Consider the following 19,991-nt stretch of genomic DNA (forward strand, 5'->3'; position numbering starts at 1 on the left):
TTTAATTTTATTCTTTATCAATCACAAGCACGACTTGCTTCTCATTTCACTTGTCATTGGCAGAATCGTCGACGTTTGCATCGACATGGATTGCCATAAATAAAAATAGAATAGAATAGCCTTTTTATCGTCCCACTGCTGGGCTGCGGGCTCCTCTCACACAGAGAAGGATTGAGCATTAATCACCACGTTTGCTCAATGCGAGTTGGTGATTTCAGACTTTATAGTGCAGGTTTCCTCAAGATGTTTTTCCTTCACCTTTTTATCAGCCATTGGCGTCTAAGATAGACTTAGAAAGTACGTAAAGTATTCCGCATAATTACGTGCGGAAGTCCCCATTAGTGGTATAGTGAGTAAATTAGATGAGTATTAGGCGTCTGACGACGACCCACGTAACTGTGTTAGTTGGGATGACCTCGACATCTTATTTGTACTACGACTACGAGCCGTAAGTGGTTGAAGGTAGTTTTAAAGAGGATTTTATATAATAAATATTATGACACTTTCTATTTAAAATATACCAAATATTTCTATAATTCAAAAATATTTACGTCACTTTCTATTTAAAATATACCAAGTTCTTTTTTAAAATTTGAAGTTCAAAAGAATTACAGTATGTACCTATTTTTTACTGTAACTAATATTAAGTAAGTTTCTAGAACAGTATGCAGGAATTCATAGTTAAAAATTAATTGAATTAACGTCATTTGTTTCCTGTTGTTCAAAATTGACAGCTGTTAAATATTAATAATTGAGGTTTTCCGTAATATTGTTTTGTCGGTACTAAGAATTTTGCTTTTTAAATTAAATTATATTCTTTAGAAGGAAAATAAAGTATCTATTTGCATGTCATGTTTGATGTACAAAAACAAACGTCACATTTTATTTTTATGTGGTATCGGTTTTGGGGTCAAACCGTAAACTTTACCTAATGTAGGTTTTTATAGAATATATTGAAGAATATATAGAAGAGATTATTTTCAAATGTTATTAATTTGTACACTTGCATTTTTGTAATATTAGGCTAGAGCTCAGTGAAAATACTTTCTAAGCCAAATCAAAAACATTTTCCACAACCTTTTCACAACAATTTTGAGGATCAAGAACGTTCAATATTGTGAATTTGACATAACTAAGTACATATATACTTGATCGTAAATCCAAAGCACTTGTTCAGTGATTCTGATTACTATTACAGTAGCATATTAATGCGTTGTACCAATTTGTTAAGACGACCATTTTAGTTCACGTTAGTATGCAGATGAGGATTTATTTTGAAACTTGATACTTAACTTATTACACACGTTACTACTGTTAATATTTTAAATGAGAATCTACTAAGTACAATGTTCTAATTGTCGAGACATTGTTTTATCACTTATTTGATTAAGTTTGAGGGCACGGACCTTTGTAGTAGCTTTGTTGTTCTTGATAGATTACAAGGACCAAAAAGTATTCAGATATTAATTCATACGTATGCATATTGTTCAGTCAATTCAACATATGTATGTTGTAAGGAACCGGCCTCTTTCCATGTAAAAAAGAAACGATCAATTATTAAGTAATTTTTTATATGTTCAGAAGAAATAATAAAAAGCTCGGGTGTGCCTTTTTAAATTGAAAAACCGTGTGTACATTTTAAAGTTCGTCTTTTTTTGCCACACCTAAGTTTTTGCGACGGATAACCGGCCGCCACTTAATAGATTAACGGTCGATCCCTATATTGTGTCTATCTGCTGTTTCGTTTACTGTAGATAGGAATTTGATGTTACTCTTACTTGTATGGGGTCAATGTCAAAATTCTATCTCTGGTAAAAGATGGATAGGATATAGGAACAGTCGTTAATTGTACTCATACTAGAAAATATATCTTTATATCTATGTCAAATACAAGTCTTGAGTACAGGTTGGGCAAACGATTTGTTTTTTGTGTCTGCATTAATAAATCAAACGCTAGACGGGGTCTTTGACCTTTAGCTTTTAAATCCTTTTACTTGACGCTTTTTCGAGTGGTGTAAGTGTAGACTTATCGAAAGTATGGTCGTGTAAATATTCAAGATTTTGAAAAATTACAATAAGCAAAGCAAACATACCGATTATGGAAATACGAAATTCAATGGAATAAAACTAGTTTATAAATAACAACGATCGTACATACCTAAGTTTGACAATCATCCGATGACTTCATATTTTTGCCATTAGTAGTATCATATCCTGTCCTGACACTATTGAAATTAGGCTAGTACCTACCTATCTGCTAAATGTGGAATAACCAAAGGCAATCTTTGGAGTCTTAGGTCTACTAAAACAAAAATATGACATCTATGTTCGGACATTGGCATGGCATGGCATACATTTTATACAGAGTTGGAATATCTACTTGGCAGAGAACAAAGAAATATGTGTTCAGACATTTTCTGCATTTCCTTGACTGCATTATTTCGCGTAATCTCCTTTTACGATGTCAGATAGTCGTATATCCCGCCGGGGTGCCAACTCGACGCGCCGAAGTGCGAGGGTCACAGTTTTAAAGTGCCTGCGTTCACTGAACTCGGTGGAAGGTCAGATCAGAGTATCACATACGACTTTATACCTTTCACGTTAATAAATAATATAAGAACGTGACTTATGACTGTTTGGTATGTGCTTAAGCTTTTTTGTGTGGAAGCTCTTTAATGTGTGAAATATGATTTTTTTGTATGATTTATATTAGTTTTTAACGAATTTAAAAAGGAGGAAGTTTTCAATTTGATTGGGTGTCTGTTTCCTTTTCATTGTTTTGTACCTATATTTTGTGATATATTTTTTTATAGGTTTTCCCCATATTATATAATTTCCGAGAAGGGCAAGTATATATTTAAAAATTGGTATCCTCAACTTCAACAATTTAAATAAATATTATTATATAGGTACCTAATTAAGCAGTACCTACCTATAAAATATGTAGGTAATGGTGATTTGGGCCAAATATAAAACAGATACTGACGATGATTTAATACAAAGAAGCAGTCAACTTGAATACATAAGTATTGGTACTTGATATCACTATAATTTATAGCATATTATAAATCTATTAACGCATAGCGTGGCCTCGCTTCACTGATAAGCTTTTAATGTCACTGCCTTATACTGAATGCAGAACGGTGCAGCATCAATTCTACCAATTAGGTAAGGAGTAAAAACAATGTTTAATACATGTGCTTATTCATTGAGCATTATGACTAATTGCTTGAGAATGTCCATCTACATTTATCACTGTGCCTTTTTGCGTTTTAATTATATTCAATATGGGTATACTATACATACATACATAACAGTATGTCTGACTGTGACCCTGAAATATAATATAGATGTAAAAAGATTTCTGGGAGGATACTGACATATCCTAGTATATTAATATATATTCTCCTAGTAGAATATATTAGTACACCCAGGGTTTCCTCTACCTAAAATCAATTAAAAAGTTAGATCCAGTTATGCTAGCTCTAGGCAATAGCTGTCTAGCATTATTTATTTGCCAACCCAGTAGTATGTTCGTCTTAGAGATTTCATCAAAATTGGTTCATTAGTCGAATTGCGAAAGCTACAGAGATACCATCACGTTATAAACAACTTTGCTTTATAATCTTGCACAATAGCAACATAAAATAAAGTTTCCATTGAAAGCCGGGTGACGTCTCGTTATAAATAATTGGAAGAATAAACTGGCAACCCCATACAATACAGAAAATTTTAAATATATCTGATGAAGTACAAAAGAATGTGGCCATATAAGATACGATCGTTCAGCTACAATGGAGATTAACGTAATTACAGAGATTGGATCGCGATACTGCAGATAAAAGATGTTTGGCATAGATAACGTGAAATATCCAAGTTAAAAACTTGTTTTTAAGACTGGAGGCCAAACTTAACTGTATATTTTTTACAGCTCTTCAACGCATTGTGAATTAAATTTGATTTTACTACTGCATTAATTAATGGGACGTAAAAATGAAATGATTAGTTGCTCGCTCGTGCCGTTCGTGTCAATCGATGTGATTGTGTTCATATATTACGAAATTGGACGTTTGATAATCAATTTAAGACGGGTTTTAATTTTGACCTTTTTCCTTAGTGTTGTGTGTCCCGTTTCAACCAACGTAGGTTGAAAATGTGGAATAAAGAAACGCAATATTATAACAAGGAAACACAAAACGAATAAATTAAACGAATGAAGTAATCAATTTCTAAGGAATTTAAATTGGGTTACTGTTGCTAAATTTCATAGCGTTATAACATAAATCCCATGGTACCGAGAACAGCATTTCTCAACCACGCCATAAAACGAGTGTAAAGGAAATACATGCCATTACTGCACCTTACGATGTTAAGCGAGAACATTCCAGAATTACTTCCGATGGGAATGAGATTAAGAAGACTAACAGTTTTAGTACCACATCTTAAACATGACAACGCTTTGAATTTATCCACTAGAATAGATCATTTAATGCAAATGAATTTAGAAGTATGAATGAATTCGGGAGACCTATCTAGTGTCTACTAGATCATTTAATGCAAATAATGTTAGAACTATGAAGTAATTTGGGAGACCTATTCAGAAGAAATACAATAAAACAGGTCTTTATACATTCTATATAAAATGTTAATATTTTTTTTACTTAATAATGTTTTAAGAACCCATTGATGCTCCATGGTTCATTGACTTACAAAAGGCAAAATGTAAGCTACTATTTGGGAGCATTAGGAGTGTTTATATATTGTTTGGCAGCAAATATTGATTTTAGGCTCTCATTCATAAATCTGTAGGTCAATGTTAAGAGGGATACTCTTTTAGAAACTAGAGAACTAGAAACAGAATTATCAATGTACCTAGTATGCATGAGGCATTATTACTTTGTAAATTTTGTCCATCAAAATGTAATTAAGAAGTGGTTTAGTCTAGTAAAATATAGAGCGTAGTGAATGGTCCTAGTTGCAGTTTGCAGGCATATCTAGAACATCAAGGCTGTTTGAAAGAGAGTTCAATAATAGAGAGGTCCAGTGATTGTAGGTTGTATACAACAAATGTTTGATGTTTAAGACCTTGAAAGATTATGCTTTTGATATTAACTTTATAAGGAATCAGTTTTAAATTAAATTTTGCTTTTATCTTATGCCTTTTTAGGATGACCTGTTACTTCTTATTACTAACTGTGAGGAACTTTTTATGCATAATTAATTTTATTCAAGAAATGTACGTAGGTAAGTGTGAAATACATATAAAGCGTACCTAATTTGTTTTAATTGAATAAGTTGTTTTGCTTAAGGATTTGTCCTTCAAAAGAAAAACCGCGATAAGAGCCAAGCTATGACGCAATTTAATATAAAAAACAATAGTTACAATTAATAACAAGGTTCTTATACATAGAAGTGATGTCATACATGTGTTTGTCATTTCTCAATCAATGCAGGTAAACTTGGAGTTAGAACAAAGCTTTCAATGACACATTTAATACTGTGAGCATTTGAGGTAAATGATGTACCTATGTAGGTACTAGGTAGGTATGGCACCTATGTACTTAGTAAGATTAATTCAATAGCACTTACTTATATGTGGCATGATCATACTTTATGGACATGGTAAACCAGACTTTTAAAAGAAGCTATCCACCGTTTCGGCGAGAAGTCGAAAATCGATCTAAGTGGCGTGCACTTGGAGAGGCCTATGTCCAGCAGTGGACTGCGATAAACCTTTACCATAAACCTTTCTTATGAATGTTTGATATATTTGGTAATAAATAGGCACTTTGATATTCTGGTCAATCCTTTCTTAACTTACTATTCAAATATTTGGAGAAGTTATTTCGAAAAGTCAAGCTAAACAATGTCTATTAAAACATTTATAGCAGCCATTATATTTTTATAGCAACATATTTTTTTTACTGTATTTGTATAACACCTAACTGATTACGAAAATGAGGGCAATGTGTGATTAATGAATGCAATGATACATAAATAACGATAATAAGAAAAATATTTAGAGCATCATTAATTAAGTTCATGACATTTATCCTCCCTTTTATCTTAAGTCATTAAAGGCACACACCTAATATTTTATTCCAAACAGTTACTGTTTACTTTTTTTCATAGATTAAAAGGGTGTATTTAAACCAAACAAGCAAGTACTCATTTTATCTAAGCCTATCATATTTGTTTTATGGGAAGAAAAACAAAGCACTGCAGCACTGTTCTAAAAAATGCTAGAGAAATAATGATTAAAAATGCGGCCAAAGGATACTCCAGTAACTTGCTCGTTTTGTCCAAACTTACCCTATAAAAAAGTTTTAAAGTGTACTCACCATAACTACCACTTTCCATATGTAGGGTTCTTAAACGATGACGTGGGCGGCTTATAGAGTGGGTTCTCTCCCGTGCAGTCTTCTGCATCAATGTTCTGATACTGAGGGTCGTTCAGAGGTACTGGAGGCACCGCGTTGAGGTGCTTCCAGAGCATCACGCCTCCTACTGCAGCTACGGCCGCCACGATGCCTAGGACGCCCAGGATTATTGGGACTGGTGGAAAGAAAGATTGAAAGTTAAAGATAAAAACTTTCGAAAACAATAAGGATATATCATGTGTATGTCTCAGTTAATGTAGCCGTTCAATCAAACAGTTAGGACCTTTGTTTGAGCGAACCAGGCTCTTCAATCACATGTCTTTACTTCATTTAAAAACTTCTAGCTAGAATTTCTAAAACTACAGGATCCTTCACGGACGCTTAGCCAATTATCTGCATGCAGTGGTTTCAGGGCTAGACACCATTTACCACAAAAATCTTTTGAAAACTTGTTATTCATACAAAATTAAGGCATCGAGCAGATAAAAACATATTAAGCTTGTGGTAAATACTTCCTCTAAAATAAATTCCTCTAAATTCCTCAATGCTATAACCGCTAAAATCACCAGTAGTTTTACATTTAAAAACAATTGGAAACGTGACCCGGATTCAAAGCTAGTAGGTAGGTATTCCTATCGAGTCATTACTCTCATGACTCTGATTTAAGATATCGAAGTCGGATTTTTAGCAAATTACGAAAATTTGCATTTAGCATCTCCTTACCCGATTCAAATGAACTGGTAAATATAAATTTTGTTTACCTGCATGAAAATCCTTCAGTAATGACAATGTAGTAAGGTTAATACCCATTAATGCAAACAATATGTAATATACCTAATTATTGTACAAAAACAAATGAGTCTACAACACCTAAGCAAAAACAATTAACTTTCCTTATATTTAAGTACAAATAAACATCGTATAAACATGCAAATGTGGTTCATTGTAGTATTTGAGTTCTACCTACGTACGAACACTTTTCCTTTTACTCTGGCTAAACAATGCTTGTGTAGGCGGCAACCGTTTTATATGGACAAATGAACTGCAGAATACTACGAAGTATGTATTAGGTTAATTGAAATGTATACTAACTTATATTTTGCGTATTATGTATCAAGGAGCTGGTTGGTTAAAATGTTAAAGGGAATAGGTAGTAATGCTTATATGCTTTGAACTGGTCTGCACTGGTCTGTTTCAATCGGGACAAAGTCAAATAAATGCCTCCAATTTTCAAGTTCTAGGAGAGATGATAACGAAAGTTCTACTTTAGGAAAAAGCATAGTTAAAGCCACAAATGTGGTCTCAAGATTATTTTGCTTTATCACAGCCACAGCTAACCATGTTATGACGTATCACAAATGGTTTTACCCTTCTGTAATATTATTTAGAAAGGACTAAATAAATGTTTGTTTTCCTTATCCTAAATAATATTTGAAGGGACCAAAAAAGGGTGGTGAGGAATGAGGAAGATTCAGTAAGCAGTTTATAACGACTGTCTGTCTGTCCATTATCTCCAAATGTTGACATTGTTTGTCAGTTGTGAGTAAATATTGTAACAATGCGATACAACTTTCTAGGTCAGTGACAATAGGACGATAAATTGTTATCTAACAAACGTTTGGATTTTTGACCCTTGTCTTAAATGCTCTGACATTGGAAGAGTATGGGATTGAAAACATACAAGCAACAATACGACGTTTGGGAAGTCTTGTAGAAGAACAATACAGGAGAAGAGGTTTTTTACCAAAATTTACAAAACAAATCTGAAATAGTATGCGTGGTCATTAACGCTTTTTGTTTGTAAGTGTATGAGTAGGTACTCATATTTACTGATGATGGTGATATTATGATTTTATTTTTGTAGAATCTGAATTTTGTTCGAAAGAGAGGTTCAACCATAGGTAGTGCTCATAAAAATACATGCAAATGAAAATAATTAATTGTTAAATATTAATTTGTAATGCAGTTTCCTGCCATATGGGACCAACCACCACCAGTATAACTTCTAGCAACAAATAAACGATGCAAGTGGACATGATTGTTTTAATAACAATGATAGAACAGGAGCATAATGTGATAAATATACTTAATTATGTTGTTCTTAGAAAGCGACTGATATGCAGCTGGTGTCAGGGAGCATGTACAAGTATTTGTTTTGTCATGTCATAAAGCTGGAATTATCGAACACATCTGTGTAAATTTTGAAGAACAAAACATTCTGAAAAGGACTCTAGAGCCCTGTGTTAAAGTTCATAATTGTTAACAGTGGAGTATTTATGAAATTAAAATTCATTCATAAAAAGGTTATTGTTCAAAGTAAGCCAAATGAGATACGAAGTAACATGGAATTCGCTGTGTGGCAATTTCGTTGTAAATGTGTTGTATTCGGTTCATCACGTTTGTGCTACACAATCCGGTAGTTATTGAGTAATTGAAGTTTTTGCAATAATTCGCCGAAGTTAAAAATATTCAGTCTAAGTTCTCTCTAGACTAGAACGGTTCGAAAGAGTAACAGCGACTCTGGTACACAGAGGGCTCCAGAAGGAAAAAAAGGTGGACTTTAGTCAGCATATTCTGACACTCAAGAGAACATAAATGACTTCTCGAAAAAAAATAATGATGACTCACCTTTAGTTTCGCTCGGCACCAACGCTTCAGAAATAATTTCATTACAATGCTTGACCATCATAACATATTTCTGTTTACTCTCATCTTGTCTCGCAAAATACTCAATAGGGCCACAGTCATCGAGATCAGCTTTGCACGACACCCAGACCTTCCTATTCTTAAAATCCCTTTCTTCAGTTAGGGATCGATTTAATTTTTCGATGGTGATTTCAGAGCATTTGTTGCATTCTCCCAAGGTGTCGGTGACGAGGCAGTCTTCACAATCGCCGTTGGTGATGGACATGCAGAGGTCCTCACAGTTGTTCTCTTGGTCGAAGTACTGGGACCCCTCGCGGTCGGTGTAGCAGATGCAAGTCTCGCATTCACTGCAGTAGCCGTTGCCAGAGCATTCATCCTAGAAATGATTGGTGGTGAGACGAATGAAGAAAGTTTTAAGATTGCGAAACGAGGAAATATAATTGAACTGAGGAGACAAATTATGGTCGGGACTTCAACTGAAGGTAATTTTAAAATTGAACGGCATGCATGGCTTAGTATGTACCTATTGGTATAAAATAAAGGACTCAGAAATGCTTTTTAAGAAAATGAAGTAGTGGTTAGAATACTTACAGGTTTTCTTGGGTTGAGAGAACATTGGACAACATCACCACGTTTTGAACAAATGTTGATTTCGCAAAACTCGCCGGTCCTGTACAATAAAACGACAGGGTAAGTAATGATGTCTCCATCAAAATGACATTACAGTTACTGAGTGCCACTTTAGAGCTTTTTTGTTCAATGTATTTAGAATGGCCGACTGAAGTTATCTTAGGTATTTCGTTGAGAAAGATTATTTTGTCCTTGGAAAATTTCGACTGGCTTGTATAGCTGAAAGATACCCGATTTTTAGTGAGTAATGTTACTTAGTTAATTTTATGTTTTAATCGAATAAGTTGAGGATATAAAAGGAACAAAATTTCTTAAAACACTGCCAAAATATCTAAAGGAAAAAGAATCGAATTTTGCACTACACCAATACAATTGCTATATTATTCTAAGTATGTATTGTAAAAGCTAGACTACACTGGGCATTCTTTAACGGTAAACGGGGTTATCGATAATAATCGTCAGCTAATCGAGTATCGGTCCATTAGCGACGGACATCCTGGTGCCTGCCATATCAGAACGTTGTTATAGTCATAATGCCCGTTATAATATACACTTTGGCTCTAAATAGATATGTGAAATTGCAAGGTTTGCATGATAATATTAGACAAGTAAGAAAGAAGGTGATATTTAAAAATTGTTGTTTTGAAAATTCTGATGAACAGACTATATTTTTAAGATTAATTACACAGTTCCTTTAAATCAATTTTTAGGCACTGTTATGTTATAAATCAATCACATTAGAACTTTAAAAATAAATAAAAGCATTCAACAATTAATTACTCCTACAACGATTTCTCTTAATTAGAATATACGCCGCAATATACTTAATAAAAAAAATTGCATTAGAATAATTAGTTTTTGAGATGCAGCTGCTCATACGAATGTAGTGTATTAATGGAGCATTTTTAATAACCCAGCTGTAAGGAGCTAAAGCGGCGCTCTTGAGCCACAATTAACTCCACATCGATGTTCGAACAAAGATGTTTTTGTTGGGATCAAGTTAAATATTTTGATGCTGATACTAGCTTTGCTAAAGTCGACCTTATTGTCTGGGATCAAAAGTTATTAATTGCTTGATTAAATTATGTCATTTCGGTTATTTGGTTCACCTTTGTGAACTTTACATGGAATACCGTTAAGTGTGAGTCTACATTTTTTTTTTGTATTTTTTGGTCTGTTAGTACTTTATCTCGTGAAAATGATTTAGTATTATTTTGTAGTCTTGTTAACTTGTTAACGAGAGTACGTCAAGTTTATTATGTTTACGTACAAGCTGTGATTTTACGACTGTTAGAGTACTTAGTATTGACTCTAGTGTTTCTCTCATATGCTTTCTAGTACTTGCACTTTGGAATACATTAGAAGTCTGGTACATTAGATCACATTAGACTTTTGAGTTTTATGTCATCGCAAATTGGTGCCAAAAATGGTATTATTTAACGTGTGGTACAGAACCTCATCTTTCTCTCCCTCGCATACCCAACTTACAGCATCTGTGTTAATAAATATAAGTCTATATAAATGTTTGAACTCCGTAAGTCAATTAATTCCGCGTTTGCTTAAATACCGTAAGTACAAACACGACGTGTTTTCCTTGGATTTGCAAAGTAAAGTGTTATTTCAATGTCGTTTTTTCCAGTAAGTATAAGTAAATTACCAAAAGGTTAAATTTTACTTTTGCTGAATAAGGCTGTTTTGGCGTTTGAGTGTGATTTATAAACTTGACGACATTGTTCCTATTTAATAAAAATATTCTTATTGAAATTGAACTTTATATCTACCTTTATCTGCATAATTGCCCTGCTTTCTAGTGATAAAGGCTTCTGATTGGTACTTGGTTTTGTATCCCAAAAAAAGTTCCTGTACCTATTTACGAAATCATGAAACACAGAACAAAACACTTATTAGGTATAAAAATACGATAGTACATACCATCCAGAATTACACGTGCAGGCTCCACAAGAGAAATCACCATTTTTGCTACAATAAACCGAAGCTGTTTCGACTTCCTGACTGCAGGGACAGGCGCAAGGCACGTTGTACTTAATCCTGGCCTTCTCACTCAATCCCACGTCGAAAGTCACTTCGATATACTCAGAAATGCCTCCAGTGACGTTACAGAAGTTTGCAGCAGCTTTAGCCTGGATCGTGGAGGTGCAGGTGTCACCAGAACACTCAGTCGCGTACTCCATTAACTCGACATTGTAGGTCTGCGTTGAGTATACCATCTTCAACTCCGGCTGCAAGAATATAAATAAACATTAAACCAGTTATATTTACACTAATATTATAAAGGTGAAGAGTTTGTATGAACGCGCTAAGTAATCTCAGGGACTTTTGGTCCGATTTGAAAAATTCTTGCAGCGTTAGATAGCCCATTTATTGAGGAAGGCTACAGGCTTTTATCCGGGTTCGTGCAGAGGTCCCCACGGGATGCGGATGAAACCGCTGGCAGAAGCTAGTTTTGAATGATAATAATAAGGGAATTTCAACAGAGGATGTTGATTTTAGTACAAGTAGTGTATTGATTGTGAGTCATAGTTTGGTTTCGAATAAATATGTTCGATGCGATGTTGTTTGATATTACTTTGTTATTTAATGTATTGGAATAAAGTCCTTATAGTGTTGATACTTTAATATACCTAACAGTGACACATTATTGCAACACTTTTACAACATATTTTATTAATTGCATATTTAATAAAGTATAGCGAAATTACATTACAATGTTATTGCATTACTGGTAATGGTGATTTTAAACTCTTTATATGTCATTGGGATATTTTTAGGCTGAATAGAGAATTGCCCTTAAGGCTTGCTTTGTTTTTAGTTTTGAAATTTAACTCACACGCTTATGCTGGTGTAAACGTACCCTTAACCGACTTTTAAGCTTATACCATCCCATGACTACTATCATAATCATAAGGAGAACGCGACTATTAAAGCGTAATGATAATTATACTATCATTATAAAATAGTCAGTAATTATTATAATTGTCGTAATTATTTGAAAGGGAAGAGTCGACGCTAATTCTAATATTACTGTGACATGATACTGTTAGAATGATATTTTATTTGCTTCCTCGTGCTTGCTACCGTTATGGGAAAAAGGTTAAAGAAACTGGAGAATATTTGCTTTGGAGTTTTTTAAAATAAATGTGCTTTGGAAAGTTAGCACAGTCATTTTGAGTCAGCGCGGGATTTTTTAAGTTAGGTTTTCGAATGATTCATGCATTTAATTGCGCAATGTAACTGTTCTATTTCGTATTTACCTAACTAAGTGGTTAATTCCGCAAAGGGAATTAAAATTTCTTTATAAAAGTAGGTAGTACATAATTTATATTAACAAAGTAAAAACATGTAATTAAGGAGAAAAATAAAATTCTCAATTATCCTCATACTTGAGACTTATATTTGATTGAAAGCAATTCATTAAATCGTGTTTATGTTAGTAACTTAAGCCCTTCGACACGGTCTAATAATAAGATAAGCATGCAATAATTTATATATTTATTTTTATATAAAAATGACTATCAATCTCAATGAATATATTGCAGAAACACGTGCATATTTAATTAAATCATTAGCTGAAACTATCATGTAGTCACGTACGACTATACTTAACAATTTTAGTCACTCGTACATCTGTGCCCTTATGATAATGTACTGTGAAATTAACATTAGCTTTAACAGCCATATCATATTTGTAAGCAAGAAACAATTTAGGTTAATTGTCAGAACTTGTTCGTCTTTAAATCTTATGGACAAAAGCTATTCTGAACTTCATCATCATCATCATCATCTCAGCCATAGGACGTCCACTGCTGAACATAGGCCTCCCCCTTAGATCTCCACAGATACCTGTTCTGAACTTATTACGTTATGTTCTAAAGCTGGCTTGTCTTCATCTAGTTTGTCAGCATTTTCTATTAATATCTTCTATTCTTAGTTATCTTCTATTCCTACTTGACCTTTTCTGATGCCAAGAGGAACTTCTTGGGGGTTCCGATATTTAGCCTGTGCTTACGTTACTATACTTATTACTCTATTTACTTACTTCACATTTAATAGTTCTTATTTTAAATAAAGCACCAACATTTTTTTACCTAAATGCGAAGCGTATTAATTTTAACTTTCCTGTCCCTACTCTTAATCAAATCAATTTTTTCTTTTTTATTAGCCCTAATTTCAGAATTCTCATTTGTTAGTTCATTTGCTCATATTATAATATATCAAGGCCCAAGTTCACGGTCAACCCAATCGTCCACTTTTGGAAAATTGTTACTAAATACAGTTTTAAGAAGTTGTCGGTAAACTTCAGCCTAAGAATTGTTAATTAAAGAATCCTTACCGCCATTTTAGCACTGGCATTGTACGTGATATCAATCTTCGTTGGTTTGTTGATCAGCAGCGTTCTCTCAGCATAGACCGGCTGGATGGCTACTCCAGGCTTCGTCACTTCCTTCTCAATGTGAGGCTTCTCGAGAGCGCTGGGACACGTACCGTCTTCAGTGGCTGTCGTTAAGTAGCAGTGTTTTGACTGTAACAAAAGGAATTAGGTAATTAGTAAAAAAAAATGATGATAGGGTTACATACAGCTGAATTCTTGCTATATGCGAAAGAAAGTTTGTCTGTCGCCGAACCGAGCCTGAGAAAAGACACAGGTTTTTCTTCAGGGTGTAACTAATTCAACTAACTACTCAAGGGAACCCTTGGAACGCGGTGATGGAACCAGAGAGAATAGTTACTAAAGTGTAATTTTGAGGCTAAATCAAGGGGCATTTTGACTAGCTGGATACACTAATAGCCAAATAATACCCTGCGAAAACTGGAATTATGATGACCAATAGAACTAAGAGAGCAGAGACGGTATAACCTATCTCTATATTCCTACAGTTTCCCACAGAAACAATGTGTCTAGTGTCCAGTTCTTCACTAATCGAAAGTACAAATCAAATACAAAGTACTGGTGCTCGGTGTCCCGTTTTCTACTATGTTTAATGTAAGAGGCAGGTGCGTTTGAAAGCGCTCAAGTCCTGGGACACTTTGAATAAGATTTGGCACTTTGCCTTTTTGCATACCGATTAAGTTTTTTTTTATTTTTTATTTTACTTATATGCCAGGTGCTGCTTATGTCAAATTGTCGCCAAAAAGTACTAGGCAGTTGATTTCGAATTTGGTTCGTATTTCTTGATAAAATATGGAGGTATTTTTAGTGCTGTAATTTAAATTTAATGTAAATTATAGTCCTTTCAAATAACATTAATTAATTATCCTTTGTTTATTAAACTTGATGTCACTTTACCACCTTATAAGTCTAGCTTGCCTACTAATTTATTTATTTACTCAACATAAATCTAATATCGTATCCAATTATAACCATATATTATGAACAAAGGAATGTGTTGTTTACTATGTAATATATAATCTGCTATATATGGTGTGTTGTTCCTAGACATGTAATTATACAAATTGCAAAGTTAAATGATGCCGTTCAGATTGGAACTGGTTGAAATGACAACGGTAACGTGTTAACTAGATGTGACAAGGGCGTGAAATTTGTTGCAAGTAGAGCGTGCCCTGTAAGACTGATTTTATCCTTGTTTAAGCGCGAAGGTTAAGCTTTTTTGTTTTTTTGCAGACGTTTGACAGAAGTAAGTATTCCATTTGACTGTAGTTTTCGTCATTGGCGCATATTTTATGGTTGTGTTTGTACATATTTACGTTGTAATAACTTCATAATCATTAGTCAAAGATACTAAATTACGTTATTTTCATTGTTGTCTTTTAGTTACTTAAAACTCAGTCTTGTTAAACAAGTTCTTGGCATACTGCCACTGTTGCTAATGACATTAATTAGTAACATAAATAAATGAGACACGATTTTCGGTTAATAGCCTAAAAGCTTTTAGGTTAGGTGTAAGTTTAAAAGAGGAAAATAATAATAATTTATTAGGTTGTTAATGGCACAATTAACATTGAAACTCATATTCAACCACAAAAATATTAAAACCACAAATGTAATTATTATCACTGGATTCAACAAAATATGACATAATACTACAAGAATCATTAATGATTTTTGTAATGATGGAAAATCCACTACCATTTTTAATTATTTATCGATACATAAAAGGCATATCCGGACAGCATATTTCCATGTTTAATGCGCGGCCTGGCGCCACCGATCGACTGGTACAGTCAACTTCAGGTCAGTGGTAACAGTTTATAGGAAAATCGTACTTATTACTGTTGAGTTACGGTGCATGACAGTTACCACTGATGTGCAGTCTACTGTACAAGTGTACAAATAATGACCAAGTTGGCAGCTTGTACTGTCTTGCTTGCAACTAGGTAGGTACATACTGCCTTCATTAAACACATTGTTACTAGAGATGGTGTATGAAGGACGCATGAATAATTCTATGGAAAAGTCTTGAGAAACTGCGGCTTGCGATAATCGATCCATGTTGAGATCGCTGTTTTGAGATTGGAGATTGAGTTTTGATATTAGCTTCATAAAAATTACTAGCCGTTTTCCCTCGGTTCAGCCTGTGTCCCGTAGGAACGATTACCCACAAAGGGTTAAAATATAGCCTATGTTATTTGGTCAGAGTGTAGCTTTCCAACAGTGTAAGAATTTTTCAAATCGGTTCAGTATTTTCGGAGCCTTTAGGGTACAAACAAAAAAATAAAAAAAAGAGTCCTTATATTTATATTATTAGTCTTACCTTTTTCTTTCTTTATTCTTTCCTTTTTATAATATTAGTCTCACAATCTCCATTCGAAAAACAACGGATGGTTCGGTTATTGTAATCCGCAGTAGGTAAATGTAGTCAGTTATTGTAGAGTTGTAAACAGATACATCGATATTGCTACCTGGTTTCGCGAGATGATAAATTATCGACGGTCGTTATAGGCTGTTTTGCAAGATCGATTTACGTTCTGCATTTTCCGATTATGTAAGGTGTTTGCGATTTTGCCCCCGGGGTATTATATTCTCGATTCTTGATGTAAAGTTGTAAACTTTGAGCTTCTTGCGCAAGTGCTTAGGTATAGCTGCAGGATATTTTGTAGACAACTAAAAGGTTTTAGAACAATGGTCCATACATGACTTCAGTTAAAACTAGAAATAAATAGTTGTCTGTTTTTTTTCTGGTAGACTATAACTACATAAGATTAAAGGGCTTAATGACTCGTGCATGTAAACTTACATTGGTTGAGGCCACCACTAAGAACGAAGAGTCTGCCATATAAATAAGGTAATTTTAAGTACCCGTCGCCGCCCGAGGTAACTAACGTATAAATAAATGTAGAGTTAATTTATGGGAGTAACTTACAAATTGACATAAACTATAGTCTGGGTTTAGCCGTTCCAGATAATTATAATGCAAGAAACGATGGGTGTGGGGTTCGACACCCACGCGAAAACGTACTACACAAGGAATGCGGTTCACAACAGGAGAGCTAAAGATCGTTATTATAATAATATTCTCATACGGGGAGATTTTATAGAAACTGGTTTAATTTATTTAAAATTTATCTGTTATTTTAATGAATATGGTCCCATATTACTGATAGGATTCATAACATAAATATTCGAAATATGTATCGACTCTGGGTCAATCTTCTATGAATTCAACTCAATTATTATAACTTCGAAATTAATCTATGTGGTTGCCACAGCTAGAACGTAACTCAACCTTCCATAGTCTATCTTTAGGTTACCATAGATACGCGTAAACGGATTGAGGAAACCTGTTTGATAACCGAGTACTGGGTTAAATTATTAACCACTTGAAAACACAAACATGGGCATAATTGGCTAGCCTCAAAGCTGTATCTTAACAGCGTAAATGCATTATGTTCTCAAAGAATGTAGGGCAGAAAAAATGATAATCTCTGTGAACTGCAGTCACGGAGTATTGCAGCTCATTATTTTATTGTGAGAGAGCAATAAACCCTTAATAGCTGTTAGGGCGTACAAAGCGCTCCGTGGGTGTCAGATCTTCAAGATTGCTCTCAACCTCAGCTGATCAGACACGGCATCACACCTCTCTTGTATGCACGACTGAGAGAGCGATACCATAAAATACGGAAGTAGGTTTCGAGTCTTCGACTAGGGCTGTGATCAACTGTCAAAAAAAATCGACTAATTCAAATGACGTTTGTAATTTAGTGGCGACTAAATGAAAGATGGGTTTCTCGGTATTTATTTGTACATTAATTACAAAATAAATTAAAGTTAATAGCTCTAAGGCCGTGATAAAATTCTTGGCTCGCCCTTATCGCAGAGGTTTGCGTTGGGCCAGTGTTGACGAACACTACGGAAATAGACTATCAGTTGCATGGTTGTTTATTGAGTACTTGATTTGTGGTTTTGCGTAAGAATTTTACACTTAGGTTGAGTTCGTCTTAAAACTTATGACAAAACATCGATGACTAGTATTTGTAAAATTCCATTAGGAAGCAATCAAAATTAAATTAATTGATATAATTGCCTTCAAAGGTTTTTAACTATAACATAGATAATGTACCCAATTTTTTCCCAGATCCGCTAAGAAATTCTCTTATCTATATGCTCTGCCATTACAAACAAAGGCATTAGAGATCAAGATTTTCAAATTATCGATAGTTTTTAACGAACTCTTTGATAGCAGGCACATCTCTAGTGATCGCGTGTGGGCGGTAGGCGATATGACTGCTTATAGAAAGGTTGTCTCCCTGTTGCGACATCACCAGCCACTCCAACCAGTTTAACGTAAATAAAAATAATAAACATATAAGTGTAGAATCTGATTATGTTGTTCTCGTGTGGAGTTTTTGCTGCGAGATCAATAGTCGCTTGATTGAGATAATACTCCAATCAAATGCAAGCGTTTGAATTTGGAGATATTCTTGACTTTTGTTATTTGCCTTTTCCAAAGCAACCTCAATGTATATTAACTGTGGTTAGAAGTTCGGTAGAAACTAAGTTTAGGTTTTGGATTATTGTTTTTAACATTTCTGTGAAGTTTAATTGTAGGCATAAGTTCACAGCTTGCTTATGTATATGAAGCGAACAATTTTTTCATATTTGTATAGGTACTATTGTTTCCATCATAGTTTCTTAGTTTCAGACTTGTTGATGAAATCATGTGTCATATTGTAATAGGTATTTAGATGAAAACAATGCGATTCATCTGTCGATGACATTATTATTTTTATAGATATATTGTAAATACTGAATGGAACACAAAAGTCAGCTCATAGGACGAACTAGAACAATGGTTGCTTTAACCCTTATTATTTTAGAAGACAAAAGTTATTGTTAGTACACCAATAGGTAATGAGATCACCCGCATCATACTTTTCTCGGTAATTCCATACTATAGTCATTTTCTGTGGTTTTATTTCTATAAAATTATATTCTAAGAATGTATTTTTGCACTCACTGAGTACAGTGTTTTATCTGTAACCAGAAGTTGTTTTTCTGTTCTAAATAAAATAATTAGTATTTTAATTATTTACACCACGATTTCCTGTTAAAATGCAAGTGGAGTTTATTTCGAAGATTTTTTTTTATTAAACGTCATGTTTGACTTAATTTTACGAAAAGTTTGTTGACTGAAAACTGATTTTCCGCATTCCAATAACGACTGATGAACCGATGTTAAAAACACTGACGTTCCAAAATTGAAATTCTACAAACATTTTGGCACATCACATGTGGTCACGAACAAGCAAAAAGAAAAAAAAGATAAACGCCGACATACTTTTGTTATTAAAAACAAAATAAAATATTACAGGTCATTTTCCTCCTATATTCTGTGACAGGTCAACGACCTTTGTGTGAAATTCAAGAGAATTGCAAAGGAACTCCCAGACTAGTAAACAAGTTTGTAGAAAAATCAATGAGTCGCTGGCTGAAATCCAAATATTTGTACATCACTCTAAATGTTGTCTCTTTGTACAATATCCGAAGTCTGAGTCAACGTGGAAAAAAATTGTGGAATTGTACCAATATTCTACGAACAAATTTGAAGTTGAGGTGTAGGTAGTAACTAGCTTTAGACTTACGACCCTTCCCAATACTCTATCTATCTTTTGATTTGCTTACTAGAGATAGAGGTCTGACACTGTTACAGTTACTGTTATACTGTTACAGCCCTTTTTTCATCGTCCTATTGCTGGGCACAGGCCTCCTCTCACACGGAGAAGGATTGAGCATTAATCACCACGCTTGCTGTGCTCTATGCGGGTTGGTGATTTCAGACTTTATAGTCTAGGTTTCCTCAAGATATAGGTACTTAGAAAGTACATACAAAATCTTAGAAAAGTTGCATTGGTACTTAC

At 34.1% G+C, this 19,991-nt stretch overlaps 1 protein-coding gene across 1 annotated transcript in view; it reads right to left on the minus strand.

The window, feature by feature from the left end:
- Positions 1-19,991, minus strand: part of LOC110371062 (integrin beta-6) — a 43,803-nt gene that overhangs the window by 13,095 nt on the left and 10,717 nt on the right. Inside the window, exons 2-6 of the mRNA XM_064035196.1 lie at positions 14,008-14,196; positions 11,589-11,896; positions 9,618-9,696; positions 9,009-9,402; positions 6,342-6,555 (exon numbers count right to left, since the gene is read on the minus strand). Coding sequence (XP_063891266.1) covers positions 6,347-6,555; positions 9,009-9,402; positions 9,618-9,696; positions 11,589-11,896; positions 14,008-14,196 — 1,179 coding nt within the window. The 3' untranslated portion in view covers positions 6,342-6,346. The remainder of the gene's footprint in view (positions 1-6,341; positions 6,556-9,008; positions 9,403-9,617; positions 9,697-11,588; positions 11,897-14,007; positions 14,197-19,991) is intronic.

The sequence above is a fragment of the Helicoverpa armigera genome, chromosome 6 (genome assembly GCF_030705265.1).
Source record: "Helicoverpa armigera isolate CAAS_96S chromosome 6, ASM3070526v1, whole genome shotgun sequence".
NCBI lineage: Eukaryota > Metazoa > Arthropoda > Insecta > Lepidoptera > Noctuidae > Helicoverpa > Helicoverpa armigera.